Source organism: Penicillium daleae, assembly GCF_028827525.1.
Source record: "Penicillium daleae strain IBT 16125 chromosome Unknown utg000008l_segment0_segment0, whole genome shotgun sequence".
NCBI classification, from domain to species: Eukaryota; Fungi; Ascomycota; class Eurotiomycetes; order Eurotiales; family Aspergillaceae; genus Penicillium; species Penicillium daleae.
Genome location: NW_026623156.1, coordinates 7171336 through 7193023, shown reverse-complemented (window position 1 = coordinate 7193023; position 21688 = coordinate 7171336). Strand labels below are relative to the sequence as shown.

Sequence of the window (21688 nt, the reverse complement as noted above, 5' to 3'; positions counted from 1 at the left end):
TTTCGATTCCCCTCTCCTTCGTTGCCACTTCCCAAATCCCTCCTCTCTCCCCTTCCCCATCTCTCTCGCAATTGCTCGACCCTGGAAAACTTAAATCTCCTATTTGGCCGCCTCCCCGGCCTTTCTCGGATCGCCGACCATCCCGGATGGTCCACCGACTGACCGACTGACCGACCGACATCTTTCCTCATACAGAACCAGTCACCAGTCACCAGTGGACTCGCCATATCGCCCCCGATTGTCCAGTTGTCCCCAGCAAAAGATGGCCTCCTCACGCTGGTGGCTCTACGTGCAGGCCGTATTCTGGCGCTTCCTCATGCGCATCGGCATGTTCCTGCATACCCTCGCGCCGCCCTGTCCACCCCGACCGTTGTTCACTCGTACCGTGCAATCGGATTCCCACGGCCATTCCGTGGTGATCCATTTCTACTGTCCACCTGACTACTACCAGCAACGCCGCCGGGGTCACCGCTACCCGGTCGCCGTCAACTTCCACGGCGGCGGATTCACGCTCGGTTGCGCCACCGACGATGCCCGCTGGTCGGCTGCGGTCGTCGAACAGGTCGGCGCGGTCGTTGCCAGTGTGAGCTACCGGCGGGCACCGGAGCATCCCTTCCCTGCCGCAGTTGACGACGGCGTCGAGGCTCTGCTGTACCTGGCGACACATGCCGCAGATCTGGCCCTGGATGTGAGTCGCGTGGCACTGAGCGGGTTCTCGGCGGGCGGCAATCTGGCCATCACTGTCCCGTTGCGGTTGCGAGGCCGAATCTCGACAGAGGTCAAGGAGCACTTTGGCCGGGCGGACTCGACACAGCAGTTGGTCAATCAGACCAGCGACCTCAACATCGTGGCGGTGTTCTCTTGGTATCCCATTTTGGACTTTCTCGAGTCGCGCGATCATCGCCGGGCGATGAGTATCATGCCAGATAAGACATTACCCACGTTCTTTACCAGTCTCTTTGACGAGGCATATCTACCAGACTTGAATGACCGTTCTTCTGCCTTTGCATCGCCGGTGCGCGCCTCGGATCGCATTCTCTGCGAAGCTCTGCCGCACGATGTCTTCCTGTTCATTTGTGAGTGGGACATGCTCATGAAGGAAGGACAGACATTTGTGCGGCGTCTCGAAGGCCTAGGCAAGCGGGTACGAGCCATGATGATTGAAAAGGCCAAGCATGCTTGGGACAAGTCGGCCAATCCCTTCCGCGACCAGGGCAGCGTAGACATCTACTACCGCGATGCCTGCGCGGATATGAAGGCGATTTTTGATCGGTGATTCACTTGGTTTCTTGTTCTTTCTTCTTCGTTGTTTTATAGAAGCATGTTGGGATAGCACCGCGCGGAGTCACTCTGTTTCTTTTGGCGTTCGGTCCCTGGGCATTCACGGCGTTTTGTACACAGCACTTGCCCTTCATACCGTGTCTTTCTATAGCATTTATCATTCCCACCGCTTGACGTTGGAACCAACAACTCCTCATCCCACTTCAATTCTCTTCCTCCAACGCGGATCACATATCCATCCAACTCAGAACCCAGTCAACCCACAGCCCCAACTTATCAACCACTCCATAGATCCGGCACATCGTCAGACTACACAGGGAGGTATGTGCCCTACCGGCCTTAACCACCACCATTATTGGCTGGTCCCTCGACCCGACAATGACAAGCTCAGCAGCACTAGTCTACAGCAAGCAAACGCCCTGACCTCGGGATCGGCAGATCTGCATGTCACTCGCACCTCCAAGCCTGGGGTTATGCAAAGCGTTGTACGGAGATGTTCAAAATACCGTAGTACGAAGTATATTATTAGCTCTCAGTGGGCGGGGTGATGTCACAGGATATATTGAATTGTCAGTTCCTTGTTCCATTAAAGTCTACACGCAGTAGGCCCCCTACAGGGCTAGTGAGCCCCGGGGTCCAAGGGGAGGCTCCATCGTCGTCAATATTATTGACCTATGCAGATCTGGTTGCGCGGAACCACTACCACCTTGTTTCTGGAAGACCTCAGAGGCTCGTGCCCAGCACTCCGTTCTCCACCCCGCTCCACCTCACCCTCACCAAGCACTGGCCTTCATGCTAACAAACCTGCGTCCACCGCAATTTATCTTACCGTATTCCCTCCGATTTATGAGCCTCTCGCTCCATATCAAGGATCTAGTTGCCACCTAGCCCATTATGGAAGCCAAGGTCCCTCTATCCCATGACGACTAATACGGTCGGATGGATATGCGCCTTGCCTGTGGAGACAGCAGCTGCGAAACTGATGTTGGACGAAATTCACCCCCCCCCCCCCCCCCTCCTTACCCCGCTTGCCGATGGATCAAAATACCTATATTCTTGGAAGCATCGGAGAGCATAATATCGTTATTGCTAGTTTACCAAGTGGCTCATATGGCAATACATCAGCGACAACGGTCGGGATACAGTTACTGTCCAGTTTTCGTGCTGTCCGTATTGGGGTAATAGTCGGTATTGGCGGCAGAGTACCAAGCAGCAATGCAGACATTCGACTCGGGGATATCGTAGTAGGCCAGCCATCGGACACGTCTGGAGGAGTGATCCAGTACGATCTTGGAAGAGCTCTGAGCGGCGGCCAATTCAAGCGAACAGGGATACTCAATCGACCTCCGAAAGTCCTCTTAACCGCGCTCTCGACCTCCGAGCACATCAATTTCACGGAGGATAGTCGGGTCGTCGAATTCTTTTCTAACGCCCAAACCAAAATGGCGCCTCACGAGGCGAGATAGTTCGCGCGACCAATACAAGAGGATTGTTTATTCGAAGCAGAATATGATCATATCGCATCTAATACGTGTATAAATTGCGATCGATCTAAACTGTTTCCACGACCACCCCCACGAGACCACCAAGAACCAGTTATCCACTACGGACTTATCGGATCTGCAAATCAGGTTCTAAAGGATGGCCGGTGGCGAGATCTGCTAGCTCGAGACTTAGGAATACTGTGTGGAGATGGAAGCGGCAGGGATCATGAACGACTTTCCATGTCTGGTCATTCGCGGGATTTGTGACTACGCCGACTTACACAAGAACAAAGAATGGCAAGGATATGCGGCAGTCGTGGCGGCGGCCTATGCGAAGGAGCTTCTCTTGGTCGTTCCAGTGGATCAAGTTGAGAGTACTCCAGCCGCGCGAGGTATGCTAGCAAATTCTGGTGAGAGACTGGATCTCAATCTATAGTACTTCTTACCTATTTGGAGCCAATTGCTGAACGATCTTTACATATAGAGTTCGATCCTTCGATGTCCCCGAGAACTCTAGTTCAATACCGCAATCTATGCTAGTATCCGGTACCATTTCAACCATACAACCAAGTCATGCTCCGTCACGATCGCAAAGCGGTCTACCGCAAGATCGTCTCCCACTGCAACCACCGCAGGAAGCATCCTTCAGGCCATCCTTCAAACTGACCGTGCGTAGCCTTTTTTATGAGGTATACTCGGTGGCCTTTTCTCCCGTTAGGCAGCTGGTGGCGTCCAGCGACAATAAAGGCAATATCCGGCTCTGGAATACCGCTACAGGTGCGATCCAGCAGAAATTTACGCACCCTCAAGGAACGGACCCAGGTTCCCTTGACGTGCTGTGTGTGGCCTTCTCCCCCGATGGCCGGCTGCTGGCGTCCGCCTCTAATGATTCGCCTCCTCCTGGCAGGATGAAGCTTCACTGGAAGGTCTAGCACTTGAAAAAAGTCATGATCCAGGATTGCGGGATCAATGTGCGCTACGATCACCTGGGTCTCTAGGGTGGAACTCCGGTGCCTATGCTCCACGGTAATACTTTGCTGTGGAGTTCTGAACTCGGGCAGTATCGATTGAGATAGTGACTGAGCTTCAGTATTTAAGCATACTTCTTTCGGCGGCCGTGCGGGAAGAGGATATCGTTAAGCTTGATCCACATAAGTATGCATATTTGGTACGTCATCTGATAGGGAAGTTGGGGTGGCTGTGATTAAGACAGGGCTTAGGTAACGACAATTTCCGGCAGGCATATTCAGTGCTTCTGGTTTGTCATGGAAAGGGTTCCAGGGCTAGAACGAATCCAGGCGAAAACTTGTACTTGTCATCTTGAGGAAAATGGATGTTTGGTCTTGAGAATGGGTAATTCGGGGCACTCGTGTAACAGGGGACGGAGGCCAGGGATGGGGGAAGGGTAGGATTAGGTTGAAAATGGTGGGAGAGAATCAAGAGGAGTAAGACTTTGATCTGAATGTCAAGAGTAGGGGGGAAGAGTAGCGTTATATACATAGAGCTATGACTAGCGGAACTCGCGAATTCACCCGTAGCCAAGTTCCTCTAAGCTGAAGCTGATTCGACTTATCAAAGAGCATCGGTCGCAATTGCCTAGTGGCAACTATATAGGTTACTGGAAAGGCTCTGCGGCCATTAATTCATGACGAAGGTACTTCCGAATTGTTCATTGATCGCTATACGCCAAGAGAAACAGGGTCTGGAACAGGATCGTGTGACTCGCGTTATAATCCACTTCTGGTCCTATGATATTGAGAGAGGCAGGATTTGAAGCTGGGATTGAATAAGGTATTTTCGCTATTAGCTTGTTTAATAAGTCTATCGTTTCAGAAGAGCATTAATAGGGCGAGAAATTAAATCCTGCCTACTTACTAAGTAATCTTCCTAGTTCTTCTGCGGAGAAAACCCTATCTTATTTACCCTATTCCCTGATTAACTAATTCGATCCTTAACGATCTTATTAATATTACCTATCTAGGCTAGAGAATGCTTAACACTCTAAGATAACCTTAGATGTTCTTGATTTCTCTATATAATATTTACCTTATACCTTATGTTATAAATACTACCGTATTTACTATCTAAATTGAACAAGTTTGATATCTTTTTTATCTCAGGAAGAATTATAGACCATCTGAATCAACCTTCCACTGCTTGATTCTTCTGTCTGATCAGCCGATTGCGATCTATCTTGTTTCGTCTCTCTTCCATAATCGTGGCACTAAGATTAGTGCGCACGAACGATCTCTACCACGGTTTTATGCACCAGACGTAATTCCAACAAAGAGGAAGGCAGATTAGTAAGTAGCGAATTAGTAGAAGAAGATTGAATTAAATTAGTGGATAGGTTATACGATTCTAGTAGGGTAGTAGGTAGTTATATAGTCTAGTAGTAGTAGAAGATAGATGGGAAGAAGGAAGGATATATATAAATAAGAAAGGGAGGGTGGTTAGAATCGTAATTAAATAGCGTGACGGGCTTAGTAGAAATTAGGTAGAATCAGGCTAAATCAGGCCGAAATCAGGCACTATATAGTACGAGCAGATTTCCTATAAAGTGCGAATAGTGTTACCAATAATATCACTCTACTACCTTCTCGATTGCCTCTTTATATCCTGAAACAACTTATTTCCCAACACCCGACAGAAGATACCTCGTATCCCCTACCACTCCTTCAGGTAGACGCGGGGGTAGGCGTAATAGACGCAGCCTCAGGGCGGCAAGAACTAGAATCCTCCCACTGACATAACACAGACCCCCACAACCTCCACGGGCCCAGGTTAACCGATGACGCCTCGGCACTGTAATCCGACGGCCGGTCGAAGAAGATATCTCCGTTACCACTGCAGTCTGTTGAAAGGAAGACAGTGCATTTCTGAGTCCCGCAGTTCCATAAGTCCACTTGGATACTCGTTGCCTGGTCTGACAAGATATCGGTGCATTGCCCGTTCTGCCTATAATCTGCTAGCCAGATATAGTTGTGTGTACCGGTAGTATCGTCCCAGAGGTGGAGCCGGGCGAAGAGGTCTTCGCTCTCGGGTATACTGTGGTCCTGGGCTAGGGCGGTCGGGGTCAGGAGGGCGAGGAAGGTGGTTATTGTTAGGGTGATAAGCTTCATGGTTGGTTGGTGGTAGAGGCTAAGGGGGGTTAGTATTAGTAGATAAGGTAGATACTAGTAAGGAATTTATAGGGAATTAAGCTCACAATAAGAATATAGATATATAGTTCGTCTGTAAAGGGGATATTATCAAACACAGTGATGTTCTATTTCTTTAAGTCTTATATAAGTTTCCATACGGCCGTAGCTATATAAGATTCTATAATAATTACTATTCGCAAGATACTGCCAAGAGTGTAGGTCAGGGGTAGGCTAACCGTAAAAGGTATAGCGTTATGAGAGTCCTGTCTACGGAAGTCTATTTTAAAAGTTTTGCGTCGACCTACTATATGCGCTAGTAAAAAGCTTCGAGGAGACCGACGATGACGACAAATGCCTGCCATAGAGGTCGCGAGCTAGGGTAGTAAGAGGACGAGAGTGAGAGATTGCACCACTGTACCCGTGCAGAAAGACCTATTCTAGCTCAGGAAAGGATATAGTCTCAAAATGCCTCGGGTGTTTCTGATGTAAAAAAACGATATGCTAGATTGAACAGGTTCGAGATCTAGGTAATGATTCCCTAACGGCTATTACACACGATTATTTTGATTGATTGCAAACATTGACTCATCTTAGTATAGACTAACGCGTGTGGCAGCCTCTCTAGATCCGTTATCCTTCCACCCTATATATTTGTCAACTCACCTCGCGGTTAATTAGAAGATCAGTAGAATTGACACATTGTTGGGATCCGCTTTGCGAATAGCAGTCAGCAGCGTTAGCGGTAGCAGCCAAGAGGGTCGCGACTGGCAAAAGAACTCCGTAGAACTGCATTGCTCGTGATGGAAGAATGATTTTTAAATAAAAGTGCGAAGTGCGGATGCGTATTTTGTTCTGGATGGACTTGCTAGGCTGGAATTGAAGTAGCAAGTAGTGCATGTTATATAAATGTTTGGAGGTTTCCCCGATCTCCTTACGCGCGTAGTAGATCCAAACATAGGAGGTGTCGATCCCCCTGAACCCGCCCCAGTTTTCTATTAGCATTACGGAAGCCCTCCCCAGGCATAGCGACTAATTGTTCAAGTGGGCGGTCTCCAATGGCTGAATTAGGCCTTAGTGCGTTCCTTACGGAGTGCATAGCTGGCACGGAGAACAGGAGAACAGCGAAAGGAACGCGAAGGAGACCTGGAAGTAAGTAAATATCCACCACATGTCTACTAGATATGTTAAAGTCCCAAGCTGTGGGGTTATATCGGTCTCTGCATCCTGAAGGGCTGTGTTGACATAAGGTCCGGCTCTGGGTTGTCACCACAGGTGCTCTACAGCAGACACTTAAGGTCGATTATAAGTGATGGACGGGGCCTCCCCCTGGGTGAATTCGGTGGCCTTCTCTCCCGACGGTCGTCTGCTGGCGTGCGGCTCCGAGGGTAAGAAGGTCCAGCTCTGGGATGCCGCCACGGGTGCGTCGCAGCAGACTCTTAAGGCCCATTCAGGTAGCGTGAACTCGGTGGCCTTCTCTCGTGATGGCCGGCTGCTAGCATCCGGCTCCGATGACGGAACTATCCAGCTCTGGGATACCGCCACGGGCGCACTACAGCGGATTCTTAAGGTCGATTCTGGTGCAGTGAAGTCAGTAGCCTTCTCTCCTGACGGCCGACTTCTGGCGTCTGGTTCCATGTTTATCCGGCTCTGGGATGCCGGCACGGGTGAGCCACAGCGGACTCTCAAGGCCCATTCAGATTGCGTAAATTCGGTGGCCTTCTCTCCTGATGGCCGTCTGCTGGCGTCCGGCTCTCGTGATTACACTGTCCGGCTCTAGGATGCCTACACGGGCACGCTGCAGCAGACTCTCAAGGCCCATTCAAAAGATGTGTCGTCGGTAGCCTTTTCTCCCGATGGCCAACTGTTGGCGTCTTGCTCTCGTGATAAGACGGTCCAGCTCTGGGATACCCGACACGGATGAGCCACGGTTGGTATAAATTCAGAGTATGAGCTTTCAAATGAATAAATGAATGCGAATATATTATTATCACTGTTATGATGATGATGATGATGATGATCAGCCGGTGTCTGCTATCGGCCTCATTGTCTTTCTGTTCATATGAAATATGTAGGATCGAAGGAGTGTAGATTTTCATACCTGGTTGAGATCCTGTCTACCAGATCAACAGGTACACCGATGGTTTGCTGTCAGTTCCCTGAGAGTGCTAAGTGAAGAACGAGACGCCGAGGTTGATATGCAGTCGAGTCGACTAGAACGATACCATCGACACAGTAAATGCTATTTTTCAGGTCACTGTATATCAACAACGAGAAGTCAGTTTTACTTGATTTGTCGTAGGATGGTGTTTCTTGGCGTGAGAAATAGTATAACTTAACTGAAATGTAGATTATATGATTATTTACTTGCATTACCAAAAATACGCTCTGGTCGAGTGATACAGATATACAGTCAGCGTTCAAAAGTATTTGGAACACGCTACATGCCCCACTTATTTTTCTGCCGGTTAAACCACCAAGTTCATTCGATATTTCAATAACTAGTATACCATCTGTTGTATCTAATGACCTCCTCTCCATGATGAGGTATTGCTCTAGCTAGATTAACAAAATACCAATAATCTAAGCGAATTTACTAGATTCGACCGCTTGCGGGAGGACGCGTGTGACTAATTTAAGTAGACGGTGTAGAAAAGCGGTATGGGCCGGAAGTACTATGTACCAAATACATTTGAACGGCCACTGTATATATTATTTAGTTATCTTACGCCTAATTCTCTACTTAATACTAACCTTGCCTTGGTTACGCCTTTACCCTCTATCCCTAAGTCCCTTAAATAAGCTAGTGCTCTACGAAAGCAGGACTATCTCCTCTAGACTAAGATAGTAAATAATATTTTTGTTAGATAGTGGTTAGCGATAGACTATAGAAGCAAAATAAATCCGAATATCTTCGAGAGCTAGCACCAGTTAGAATGCTAGGATCACTTCTACTAGGTTGCTATGATTTTAGATAGGACTCCAAAGGTTATGTGCAAAAAAGTGCAACCGAATACTAGGCCATCCTACGGATAGCCGCCGTAGAACATCCACTATGAAGAACTTTTGATAGTGCCAAGACGAGGGGAAACAAGGCACGGGAGGAATACGAATGTAGCCGCACGTGGACGTCAACATTGCGTTTGCGTTTGCGTTTTGATTTTATCTACACTATATTTTGGACTTTTGAGATGGAGAGGTCGACTTCAGTCTGAGACGGGGTTGAATTTGGAACGTGCCTTGTAAATCTGGCCATACTCGGGTGGCTATGGCTATCTATGGCTTCGGGGATGACATCATGTGTGTGTAGACCTTGTTTTTACATCTGGTGTAATACACCCCACACTCACACATGTGTAGCAGTCCTTGCTGCAAAAAGTGGAATGAATATGAGCTTGACGAGGTTGTATTGTCTACCTAGTTATTGTATATAAAGTAGACTGTTTCGAGGTGCAGCCGGAAAACGCAAGGTAATATTGTTCCATGCGTGCAGGCGCAGATCCCACTATGATCAAACATCTGGGCCCACGGATTGATAATTTGGGAACTATGTACCAAAAAACTACCAGTTTTCTCTCGATGTAACCGACAGTATAACTAATAAATAGATGAAAGCGAATTAATAATAGCTAGACAGCTGAAGGCTCAGGATGTAAACAGGGATCCCATGTCGCGAACCATGACAAGCCTCACGACACTAGGAACAGTGATCACCAAATAAATACGAGATTCAACAACATCAAGTTGACCCCCAATTTAAAGCATGCCTAGTTTATTCTACCTATCAATCCGGAACATCTTCAATCTAAGATCAAAGTACGTACCTACTACCGACAATACTTCCCGCATTGTGGACACACTTACTCAGTGCCCGGTATAACTGCACCGTAATTCTTGCAGTTGACTATCGAGTCTGTCATAGCACGATATACACGCTGCACCCGTTAGCGACATCTCAGCAATATTTCGCGCAACTCACAGCCGAAAGCTCTGAAGTTCTGACAAAGTCTTCCAAGGTGCGCGCAACGAGCAGGGGAACACCGGGTGAATAAACACGGTCTACAGGTGGTTTTTATAATACCCCAAAAGACCAGTTTAAAGATTAGGCCAAACCCCCATCCTGGCTTCATGGGTAGCTTCATATAATATACCTGCTACTCAGCCACAAGCCTGCAACTACACTCAAGCAGTGGCCTTTAAACATAGACTGAAGCCCAACATCCTTGAGATCCAAGCCCAACGGGACGACACAACATCAGACTCGGAACCGATCGAGCATGCCCCTAACATATCTAACAGTCTAATAAGAAGCTTTCATGGTGATTGGGGAAGTGATGACAGGATATCTTAGAAACTGAGCTATAACACCATCGCCCCTGGCAATAGCACTGCTCTTATAGATCCGATTCAACTCAGAACGGAGTTATAGGCTAATAGCGAGTTAACACATGGCATTTTTATCACGAACAACAAGAACTTATAATGTACTTGGCCTTGATATCAGTATTGAAATCGCTATATCTGTTATCCTAGGGTACTGGCTATAGCCAATAGAGTTGATCAATATGGTTGCCAGAAAGTGCCATGCAGCAAGACCATTGTATGCCCATGTAAGCGTGTCTAGTGACGACACTGTACTGGTTGTAGACCAGATCCTAGCAAGGGATTTTGCCACTACAAGGTATTAATCAAGCATAATACTGCCGAATTTCGCTTGTTTCACCTCCCATCCCAGCAGTGGCCAGGACTATTCAGGTCAAGCCCACCATGGAGATCTTACTCTGTCCGAGATTCGGCTCTCTGCTACGCGAAGAAACCGCTTATGTGCGCGATGAATCCATAGAAAGGTGAATTCCCATTTTCTAGGCTAAAAAAGATCGTGTACTAACCAACAGTTAAGCAATAGGGGAAATGATGCTCCGATAAGATGCTATGCACGCTCAAAAGCACGATATCATATCATCAGGACATGGAAGAAAGAGCTGGTATCGAACTTTTGAAAACAGGGACATGTAGATGATGTCAAATCGAAATCAAACCCGGGGCGCCGCGCTGAAAAAAAAAAATGTATAGCAAATACATCAGGCCGTTTCAATTAGACCTTGATGAAGCAGACGGGAGAATATGAAACATGAAGCCGGAAGCGACTGCGCTACTCCTCGTCAGTAGCTGTGCCGTCTTCTTCATCGCCATCATCGTCAGCACCGCTATCCGAGTCTTCGTCCTGGTCAAGACCCGGAATGCCACGCCACTCAACGTAGTCACCCTCCAGCCAGCGACGGCTGCGCGGGAGCTGATACGGATCGAAGGGGAAGTATGCGTCGAGCTGATAGCCGAGGTGGTCACCAGCGCGGATCTCACGCTCCACCTGGACGAGTCCCGAGGAGGCGATGCTTCGGAAGGCACTGATACGGAGGCGCTTGTTCTTCTCGATGAGAGGATATACGTAGAGCAGTTGGAAGTGGTGTGCGATACGAGCAAACTCGTTGACGATGCCCGGAGAGCAAATCTTGAGCGGATTCAGACGCGAGTAGATCACTTTGCTCAGCGTATCCTTGACATTGGGCGGGAAGGCTATTTGGCTGGGCTCCAGCTCATCCACTTGCTGGGGGCTGTCACCCTCGATAGAAGCGGTCGTCAGATCGCGCCAGCGGAAACAAAAGATGTATAGCACGGCCTGAGCAGTGGCGTAGAACGAGCCGTACCGGCGGAGATCCGGGCCGCGGCAGGCAGCGTCATACTTGTCGTGCATTTCAACCAGCTGCGCGCTCATTTCGTTGAAAGTTTTAAGGACAAGACTGCTGGGGATATGGGCACCACGGGCGATGAAGCTGGCCAGGTATGCGGCTGCGGATTGGCGAATGATACCTGGCTGGACTTTGCCAAAGATCAGATCCGAGAAGCACGTTGTCATCTTGCTGAGGAGATCCGGGTGTAATTGAGAGAAGTGGAAAAGAAGGAACTGTGAGTGGCGGGACTTGTATGTTGGGAGGATGATGGTTTGGAAGTGGCTGATAATAAGGTCCAAGCTGTTTCGCTTGTCGGCGAGTGTGCCTGTTGTGAATGAAGAGTTGTAAAACTCGAAAAGAATATCAATCATGCCATCCACTTTGTGAATATTGTCCTTGATCTCGGCGACCCGTCGGTCCTCATCGGCTTCGTCTTCGGAAATAATGGAGGCGTCGTCATCGTCGTCGAGCTCTTCATCGGGTTCGGTGGAAACACCATGCAAGAGGTTCTCTCCGAGCTCATCCTCAAAGTCTTCCAAATCCACCTGGATTTGGACATCGATCTTGACCAACTTTTCGGTGATGAGGGCGAGGATATCAGATTGGAGCTCGGGAGCATAGTCGATAATCTGAATGAGGTTTCGGGTGTATGCGATGTAAGACTTGGCAGGGTCCGCTTCGTACGGGAAGGTGTGAGAAAGAACTGGAGACAGAGTTCCACTGCCAGCCGGGATCAAGCGAATGATATGACGCAAAGCCATGTGAACGCGCGCGTAGATTTTGGAGACCGGGACCACAGGGTATCCAGGTAGGCTACCAGTGCCGCGAGGGACACCAGCGAGCTTGCTAACAAGCATCTTGAAAATGACACCGAGATAGGTACCCTGAGCAGCGGCAAGGTTTCCAAGGAACCGGATGAAAAGTTTCACGTAGGCCTCATCCCGACCAAGCCACTCGCTCTCAAGGACAGCGTGGACAAGACTGCTGCAGCCGCGGTCTAGAGAGGCGATATGGGATAGAAGACCCAGCAGATGATTCTTCAATGAAGTGTGTGTTGGCAGGTCGTAGGAGTAGACGGTGTCGGCAGCCTTCTTCGGATCGGCAGTGAAGATCTCCTTAATCTGGTCATAGGCTTCGCTCTCCCCGGATGAAACATGACGATGGATCGCCCGACGGATTTCTTCCCGAACCATCGCCACGTTCATCCCACTTTGTGTGGCCAGATCATTTTGATTCCACGAATGCGTCTGGATGTTCTCGTTGAAGGTGACGCGGGCACGCTTCTTCGAGGGAGGGGCGTCTTCGAAGGTATCCGACACGGAGGAGACGGGGGAAAGACTGCGGTCGACATCCGCCATTTTGCGTTTCGTGCCGGCGGGCTTGGAGGTTTTGAGGATGGATACGGGAGACGAAGATGGTAGCATCTTTGATGGCTTCAAGGAGGGGGTGGCAGTAAGCGCCGGGGGTTGTGGGATAGTGGCGACGGAGACCATGGCCGACTGGTTGGAGGGAAGAGAAAATGTGTTGAATCAACTCTAGAGAGGTCACAGACGATGTGACATTTGTCGGTCTGTACCTCCGAAAGACCTCAGAGGGGTAGCTCAATGTGTTGACAGTGGTGGAGCTAGAAGGCAACCCAGCACACGACCTTCCGGATAGTCTGATTTGAAGACAGGGCTACAGATTGGAGGGACGAGACCGTAGGTATCTGTCTGCACCCATGGAAGGCATTCACTCGGTCAGGGAAAACGATGAATAGGATGCAGACAGCGGTGTGTCGAGGTCAACCAAGTAATCAAGATGAATGCTCGAGAGAAAAAATTTCCCTTGCGTACCTGTGGGGCTGCGGAGAACTCGTGACTGAGGGTGAGTGAGCGGTGAGACTTGCACTAACCCTTTTATGGTAATATTGAATTATGTCATCGTGTCCTCTTCGCGTTCTGCCGGATCTCCTCTTCTGTCGCGTTCTGCTGCCTGGGGCATGCCTGGAAGCTTAAGGATTGAAAATGGTTCTGTGGAGGATTACTTTTGAGCTGGACATGAAGCTGATAAAACTCTACTATACTCCAGACCATTCTCAAACAAAAGAGAAGATTCGAAATAACGCCATAGATAGGCGGAAGCCACTGATTCCAATCGATGGACAGATAGATAGAACGACCTGTAAAAACTGGTATGCAACAGTAATTGAATCTTCGCAAGGCTAACTGCATAAAGATGGTATAAAATGGATACTAGCTGAGTGGTTTTAGAAACCGTGGTAAACGGCGTCTGTTAGAGACCGCCCAGGTTTACTATGATACTGCCGAGCTACGAGTCGTTTTGAAGGTGGGACTGATACGAATTCTGGTGAGAAGTATGTAAACTCAACTTTTCGGCATACATTGACTGGCGCTGAGAATCGATGAATCGAAAAAGGATTCCGAGTGAAAATATCAATGATAATTCTAGCGTGCATAAGTGTCATACATGCTGATATAGAAGCCGCAAGAGTCGATCCAGGCAGATCATAACAATTTATAGATGGCATAAACACTCGAGGAGGGCCACCCGGTGTGAAACGGAGGAAAATCACATCGGTGGAAACCAAAATAAACCGAACACAGGAACTGCAGAGCTCCTCCCATGGTATAGTGCAAAGCAGGGGGAATAATCGGAGAGTCGTCAATGAAGGAATAAGAGTTAGTCGTGGCGGGGGTTGCGAGGGAAAATCCAGTTTTTTCACAAGATCCGCGCATAAGATGAAAGATAGTCGTCGTCAAGGAGATTACCCCGGATCAACCGGGCGGGGGTAATGCCCACCTCCAAAGAAGGTATACTCTAGGTGGGTGGAATTGAAATCGATGAGCTCATAGCCAGGGACCCATACTGATAGCACCCAGTCTATCGTCAAAGATGCTTCCATAGAGATCCTCGATCTCAGTGAGGTAATCGTCGACAGTGAATTTCTTCAATCCCTTGCGATGCAGAACCATTTCTTCTTCGTCCATCACGTGTGTCGCACCGAACTCCTCCGCCACCTCATTGACCTGCTCCAGCTCCTTGCTGAACGGATGTGTCTCAGGGGCAAACAGGTCCTGAGAGGCACGGATAGTGGGATTGCTCCGTGGAGCCGCCAATGGAGGTGGCGACATCCGGTGCTGGGAGCGCTTCCGGGCCAGCTCTTGATGCGATCGCTTGGTGTGCGACAGAGCACGCTGAGGGACCATCGGGGCATCGTTAGATGACGAGGAGGTCGTGGAGGAGCGGGGGTGGCTCGTCACCGTCGCAGACCGCTTGGGGAAGTACGAAGCAGCGTTCGCGTCGACAGGCGAAGAGTCGTGTGGCGACACATCGGGGGTGGTGATGGAGGACGAATAACTATGCGGAGAAACCGCATCGGAGTCATCCCGCGACCGCAATGATGAGGCGGAGGAGGAATTGGAGGAGTGGATGTCGGGAGCGTTGTAGGCGAGCATGTTGGTGGTTGATATTAACTGAACAGGACCCGAGATATTGCTCCGCTTTATGGAGCCCGAGTTAAATCGCACATGCCCTTCGCCGCGATATGGCATGGGCGCCGACACTTCCGGCCGCTTGTTGCGCTTGGTGAATGCGCGGGTAATGGTCGACATGATGGTTGAGGTAGGATGTTTTCGTCGTAGAACACGTACTCGAGGGTTTGCACGCCGGTTATTGGCGTTGTTTGTTGATTCTAGACGGAGTTCCGACGACTGTCTAGTTTATTTTTAGGGTTCAGAATTCCTATCGTCTCTTTGCGATCTAATCTGACGGTTTATCTCGCGTGGAGAGACGATCGCGGATGCGGAGACGGCGAGGAATGGAGATCACTGCCCGGAATGTCCGGTCTCAGATGAATCGTTTTTGGGTGGATTGTAATCGAACAATCGAGTTCACTGTGTCTGGCACAGATTCAAGAATGAATGTCGAGAGCTTCGCCAGTGATTTTTTGCGCAGCAAAATGGGACGAGGGAAACCAGGCGTCTTTGAGGGATGGCAGTCCAGGGCCAATAGGGAAGGAATGGGGGCGTACAACCAGGACGCACTCCGAGGGGGTATAAAGTCGAAAGACGAGGAAAAAAGGAGCCTAGGATCAGAGATGACTCTATCCAGGGGACTCTAGTCAAAGAGAAGAGAATTGAATTGGGGAAAGGAACGGTATGAAGGCCAAAAAATGAAGGACGTGTGGGAAGAGAGGAAGAGGAAGGGGGAGGAGGGAGATGAGTCGTGCCTTGGTCCCTTACGGGGGGAGGGCCCGTTCTGGGCTCTCGACCACACAACTGAACCGTGGAGAGGCGGCGCTTAACCTGCGAGGACACACTCCGGTGGGCCTCCGTTGCTTCGTCAGTCTCCACTCCGGTTTTCCCTCCGTCCAACTGCGATGCACGCCCCCTCGTCCGGAACGGCCAACGGAAAAAAAAAGTTCTCTGTCGCCCAAGGTTCGCTCCAGGGACTGTGAGGTCCTTCCAGTCAGAGAGGTTCGTTTCAGCGCCCAGGGCCCAAATGTTCTAGGTGTGGACCTATCGCCACAGTTCATCCAGAATTTTCTGGGCTCGACGCTTCGATTTCCAGCACCATATTTTAAGTCTACAGTATGCTCATATTTGCCATCGTCATAGCCAGCCTCCGACGACAGAGCCCGGGCCACGGTCATCCTGTCCGTGTCAAGGGCAGGGAAGGAGATATCCCGGGCGAGGCACAACGTTACCCTCCCTGGGTAATGGAGGACGGGATGATCCCCTTCCTCCGATCACACAGTCATACGCTCTGATACCCAAGGGAGAGAGGGACTCGACGTGTCCATGATGTACTTTGCTACAGGCCACTTCACGGTGCATCGCATATCCTGTCAGGAGGCAGGATCATCTGGTGAACAAAGACCATGCCCCACGTGAACTATGATCGAAACAAAGAAGCCCCAGCCGACAGACTGTGACCCCACTCTATTATTGCTGCTCTGCGATATTAGAATTTCAATGAAACAACCGGGCTTCGAGTACTCCGTGCTGCCCCCTCCCAAAATCCAGCACAGGAGAGCCCTTCACCAGGGCTACACCAACCCTGGCACGGAGCTCGTTTCACCACAAAATCACGCCTATCCTGTCCCTTGCGAAATGCAGTCTGTGCTCCGATCGACAGGGCCAGGGACGGCTGGCACGAGATTCTCTCACCAATCATCATCCCCGCCGACGTGGCCGATGCTTCCTGGTGCGACCGGCGCCTGGAGGCCTGCAGGGACACCTCCAGCTGATTTGCTGCGGGTCATCCACTGGCAACTTGGCTCGACTCGGTCGACCTGTCAGGCGTCGCTCGTGGGCTGGTTGTATCAGAGTGGGCCACGCTTCAATCTTAAAGAGGCGTGGGAGGGGCGGCCTCCACTGATAACACGAGGATGGGCTGCGAGTGGGGCGCCAGATCGAACACACTCCAGGTGGCATGGGAAGGGGAGTATGGAGTTGGGGATATCGTCATTGTCATTCTTCACTGTCTGCTCCTCTCAACACTGTCACCCTGCATGCTCCATGAGTGTACTGTATCAATCATGGGTTGCACAACTTGTGATCATCTTGGGTCTCTTGCCCCTGTATTCCCGAGAATGGGTTCATCACGTGATCGGTACAGTTTAAGCTAGTCCGTCACACATACAGTGGTGTTCCATAAGTTTGCAACACCCGAAAAAGTTCAACCCCATCTCATATCGGCTTAGTGTTGGCCAGACAGTGTACAGTGGCCCGCAAAAGTTTCCGGCCACCCCCGTTCACCGCCTGACCTACACCGCCTTCAGTAGAAATTACTAGCTATGATAAACACTAATGGAAAAGGTAGAATTCCTTTCTTTTACCTTTAATCCTCCCAGATGAAATGTACAATTAGAGATCAGCAATTATTTTGCCTCAAACTTAGGGATAATGTTGGAAATCTGGAATTGTTTATAGACGGCAGAATGTTATGTAAGTAAAGGGTTGTCGGAAACTTTTGCGGTGCCACTGTAAATTGCTAAGTACTCCATCGAATGGTAACGTAATTCCCGGCCGACCTGGCCACCCCAAAACACCATACTACAATGCGAATTTTCAAGTTATAGTATGTCAACAACGAGGACTTATTTTTGCGATATTTAGTACTCTATAATTTCTTACTATAAGGAATCATAGGGTAACTAAAGTATTTCAAAAATAATTATTTACTTCGAATACCAAAAATACGCTCTCATCAACCAACATAGATATATAGCTGTACCTTATTAAGCTCTCAAATATTTCTCAACCTAATAAAACTAGATACTATGATATACTAAGCACTAAGATATCTTGAAACTATATTCTTAGCCTTGGTGGTTGAATTATGAAGTTATAAAATATTCCATTATGTAGGTGTTTTGGGGTGCGAAGGACGGCCGGGAATTACGTTACCATCTGACTGACTTGTATATCAAAGACATCTGGTCTAGGACTTCCTGAAGACTGATTATCAGAAGTATATGCTAGGTCTAGTTTTTGACAGCTCTTCCGCTCTGGTGGCCGGTGTGCTCTCCACTGGTCTTACTGGTCCACTCTCATTTGATATGGCGAGGTTGGTATACTCCTGGCCCCCTCCAGTCGGCGACGCCACACCGTCGGAACCCCCGGTGGCTTGACCCCGCGAATATACAGGCGAGGAGATCATTCCCGGTGGGCGGAGATGGGTCTCATATGGGCTCCCCATGGAGACTTCCCCCCGTGGGGGCCAGCCATATGAAGTCGATGGCTCCCCAGCATTCATATCTACATCAGGGCCATGGATGCTACCGTGACTTGGATGATTTGGTGACTGTGGGATTGCAAACCCGCCATCCGAGGGTTCCATGCCAGTTGCATTTGGGCTTTGTTCAATGGTGAACTGGTGGGACATGCCTGCGAGCCAGCGCTCCATGTCTGGCCAACCCCGGAGTGGTAGTTGGTTCCATTCATCCATCCGTGCAGCTTTTTGTTTATGTACCGAGTCTGGATTTGTCGATGCTTGTACTGTAGTCGTTGGGCGCATCGCGCGTAGGGTGACCAGGGCGCTGTAGAGGGCGGCCTCGGTCTCGGACAGTCTTTGCTCGAGTTGGTTCAGGTATCCCAGAGGCAGACCCCTGCGTAGGTTAGTTGCCGTCTGTTCAGAGCATCTCGCAATGGCAATGAACATAAGTACCTTTTGCCACTTTCTGGATATATGCATTTTGAGGGCTCACTTGAGCACTGCGCGCAGTAAGGCCTGTCAAATATCCGAGTCAATTCACTTTCCATCCCATTTCCCACGATATATCCAAGTAGTTCATACAGTTTCCGATCACACTATACCGAAGGTCAGTGCTGCATCTCTACCATAGCAAAAGTAAACCAACCTTGCATTTCCGCTGTCTGCATGGCTCACAAGAAATCGAGCTCAAGTTCTCATTATCTGGAGTATACCACGTATCAACAGATCTATAAGTGATTGCGTTAAAGGTTAGCCCGTGGCTGGTTACCTGGCATGATGGCATCAGCTGTGCGAGGTCGCTTAGACCGCATGGCCCACCGATCGCGGAATCAAAGAGTAGGGGATTAAAAGAATAAATAAAGGTTGCTTTATGGTTATCACCAATTTGATACCACCCAGACTTTCCTCCGATCTTTGTCGATTCAAGAGGTGTGAGATGACCTGGGGATGTTGCCGGAGAAAGAAACCTCCGGAGAAAAGGTCACGTGTTGTCTGCTGACATACCGAGACGAACCTCCAGTTGGAATTTCCGGCTGGTTGCCGTGGCCAGCATCTGCTTGCTTGAGACGAGTATAATCGAGATGTGAAGTTTGCAAATCTGCTATGATCCAAAGAATCAAAGTTTTTTTTCATGGCAAGGTCCTAAGGATGTGATGATATACAGCCACCATGGCATCTCCATCCTCAGTCAGCACCCGTCTCGAGGAGAATGAGTCGGACTGGCAATATGGACCTCGCTCAGCCAAGCGACGCAGACGAGCTTCTACAGCGGGTGCCTCAAGACACTCACCTCGCGAAATTGGATTCATGAGGGAGCCTCAAAACGAAGGCTCCGCTAGTTTCCTCGGCAGCTCTAGCGGGATTCACTTCATTCGGCATGTCTATAACGCCTTTGCTCGCCGGTCAGCGGACCTGCAGCAGAACCGAACCCGCGATAAGAGCTCTGTCCCGGGTGAAGATGATCGGCTACGCCGAGATAGCCAGAGTACTCACGACGTTGACGCGTTTTGGCTGCGTGAAGAACTGAACTTTGCTCCAACCGCTGTGTTTAGCTTCGAGGACCTGGTGAACTGGACGCGTCGATATTTTGAAAATTGGCATCCATGTTTCCCTTGTCTTCATGCGCCGACCGTGTTGCAGGCCATGGAAAGCCTTGCCCGTCAGGGGCCCGAGTCTGTCAGCCACTTGGATATGATTATCATCCGTTCTCTCATCTCGATCTCCCTTGGAGATGCACGCCAAGCCAAAGGTCCCGCGTCAGAGAGAGAGCCAATTCCAGCGGGCCTCGTATTCCAAACAGTGCAGCATGTTATGCAAGAAATTCAAAGCCTACTTGCAGAGCCCACAACACTCCCGCTGCTCCAGGCAGCCTTCACGGCCCAATTGGCACTCACTTCGCTTCTGCGCCTGAATGCAGCCTCTCGGGTAGGAGGTGTAATCACGCGCACGGCGTTTCATTTAGGTCTGCATCGCTGTCCTGGCCGATTTTCTTGTTTCAGCAATGAGGAGATTGGCATCCGAAGGCGCCTATTCTGGTCCATCTATTCACTGGAGCGGTATCTCTCTCAAGCCCTGGGGATTCCTCTCGGTATCCGAGATGATGACATTGATGTGTGCTATCCAGACGCTGAAAGACATGTCACTCCAAACCCTTTACCACCCAGTGATCAGCGCCTGCGGCTGCTTTGCCACCTCGCCAAGTTTGCCAGGATACGGGGTCTGATACTGGAGCTTCGCAACAAATCTATTCTTCATAGCCATGCCGGTGCGCTGGAGGCCTCCCATGTCAATGGTGAACTGTCTCAGTGGTGGAACGAAGTCTACGACGATGTCAACCCAATCGAAGATTCTGCAGACGTTGAATCAGAAGCAAGCGCCACACTCACGCCGTATCATCGATTACTTCTGATGATTCTTAGGCACGAGGCAATCATTGCGATGAATCGACCACTGCTTGCTTCAGAGAAGCCCAATCCTGATTACAAACATGCGCTGCAAACTTGTATTGCTTCGTCTCGATCATTACTGGCTGCATTGAAGAGATACATGTCTTCTGAGTCCTATGTACCACTCACCTGGCCATCCTTCACTTGGACGACATGGATGGCTTGTCTCATCTTGATGTATGCATCATGGGAGGGCGAACTGCCCGTTGCCACGGCGTTGAAATACGCCAAAATGGCTGTCCATGTCTTGGAGAATCTTTCGTTGCGTGGTAGTAGCTGGCCAGAAACATGCATTGAGGCAATCAAAAGCATGGAATCAGCTCTGTCGACAAATATACCTGGCAGAAATGCACAAGAAATGCTTCCTGGGCCCTCAGGTTCAGAAGGAGGTACAAATATCAACCAGGTCTTGCAAGAGAAAACCACTCCAAGTGGGGGAAATGGCCTCTATAATCACAACATGAGGCCCGTTTCAAATCGAATAAACCCGACTTCAGTCCCGTATGACGGTCGTGGAGTCAGTGAATACAACGCCGCCTCATATTCGGGCGTATCACAAGAATCTGAGCTTCGTACGCCTGCCGTTCAAAGAGTTCAGTCTGGAGACCATTATGATTCTGCTATCTTATCCACGCCCAGGAATCCTGGAAGTGATGTCAACGACACTTTGAACGATGACCAGATCCTGAGTACTCAAAACTCGGCTGGGCTTATTTTTGGGAATTTGGTCAACAATACTACCCCCTTCTACCCCGGCATCGCAGGCCAGGACCCATTACCTTTCTCAGACCCGTCTTCACTTTTCATGAACGATCTATGGAGTGTGGCTGATGGCCCATGGATGATTCATGGGAACTTTTTGTAATATATCTCGATTTTGTACATTT

General features: G+C 49.6%; 6 protein-coding genes across 6 annotated transcripts; 3 read left to right on the top strand and 3 right to left on the bottom strand.

The window, feature by feature from the left end:
- Positions 1-262: 262 nt before the first annotated feature.
- Positions 263-1276, top strand: N7458_011082 (uncharacterized protein; the record flags this gene model as incomplete). The annotated part of the gene is made up of 1 exon (XM_056914464.1): positions 263-1276. One exon carries the CDS (start codon positions 263-265, stop codon positions 1274-1276), a length of 1014 nt encoding a protein of 337 aa, XP_056763313.1.
- Positions 1277-3361: 2085 nt separating this feature from the next.
- Positions 3362-7829, top strand: N7458_011081 (WD40 repeat domain-containing protein; the record flags this gene model as incomplete). The annotated part of the gene is given in 4 exon segments (XM_056914463.1): positions 3362-3639; positions 7099-7121; positions 7216-7673; positions 7686-7829. Coding segments are annotated over 4 exon segments (903 nt in total), but the record flags the coding sequence as incomplete, so codon positions are not given.
- A 3228-nt stretch (positions 7830-11057) lies between these two features.
- Positions 11058-13127, bottom strand: N7458_011080 (rDNA-binding RNA polymerase I transcriptional factor; the record flags this gene model as incomplete). Its single annotated transcript, XM_056914462.1, has 1 exon — positions 11058-13127. One exon carries the CDS (start codon positions 13125-13127, stop codon positions 11058-11060), a length of 2070 nt encoding a protein of 689 aa, XP_056763311.1.
- Positions 13128-14483: 1356 nt separating this feature from the next.
- N7458_011079 (uncharacterized protein) lies at positions 14484-15248 on the bottom strand (the record flags this gene model as incomplete). The annotated part of the gene is made up of 1 exon (XM_056914461.1): positions 14484-15248. One exon carries the CDS (start codon positions 15246-15248, stop codon positions 14484-14486), a length of 765 nt encoding a protein of 254 aa, XP_056763310.1.
- Positions 15249-18105: 2857 nt separating this feature from the next.
- Positions 18106-18801, bottom strand: N7458_011078 (cytochrome P450 family protein; the record flags this gene model as incomplete). The annotated part of the gene is made up of 1 exon (XM_056914460.1): positions 18106-18801. The coding sequence occupies one exon, from the start codon at positions 18799-18801 to the stop codon at positions 18106-18108; it is 696 nt and encodes a 231-aa protein (XP_056763309.1).
- A 723-nt stretch (positions 18802-19524) lies between these two features.
- N7458_011077 (CeGAL family transcription factor) lies at positions 19525-21666 on the top strand (the record flags this gene model as incomplete). Its single annotated transcript, XM_056914459.1, has 1 exon — positions 19525-21666. The coding sequence occupies one exon, from the start codon at positions 19525-19527 to the stop codon at positions 21664-21666; it is 2142 nt and encodes a 713-aa protein (XP_056763308.1).
- Positions 21667-21688: the final 22 nt, after the last annotated feature.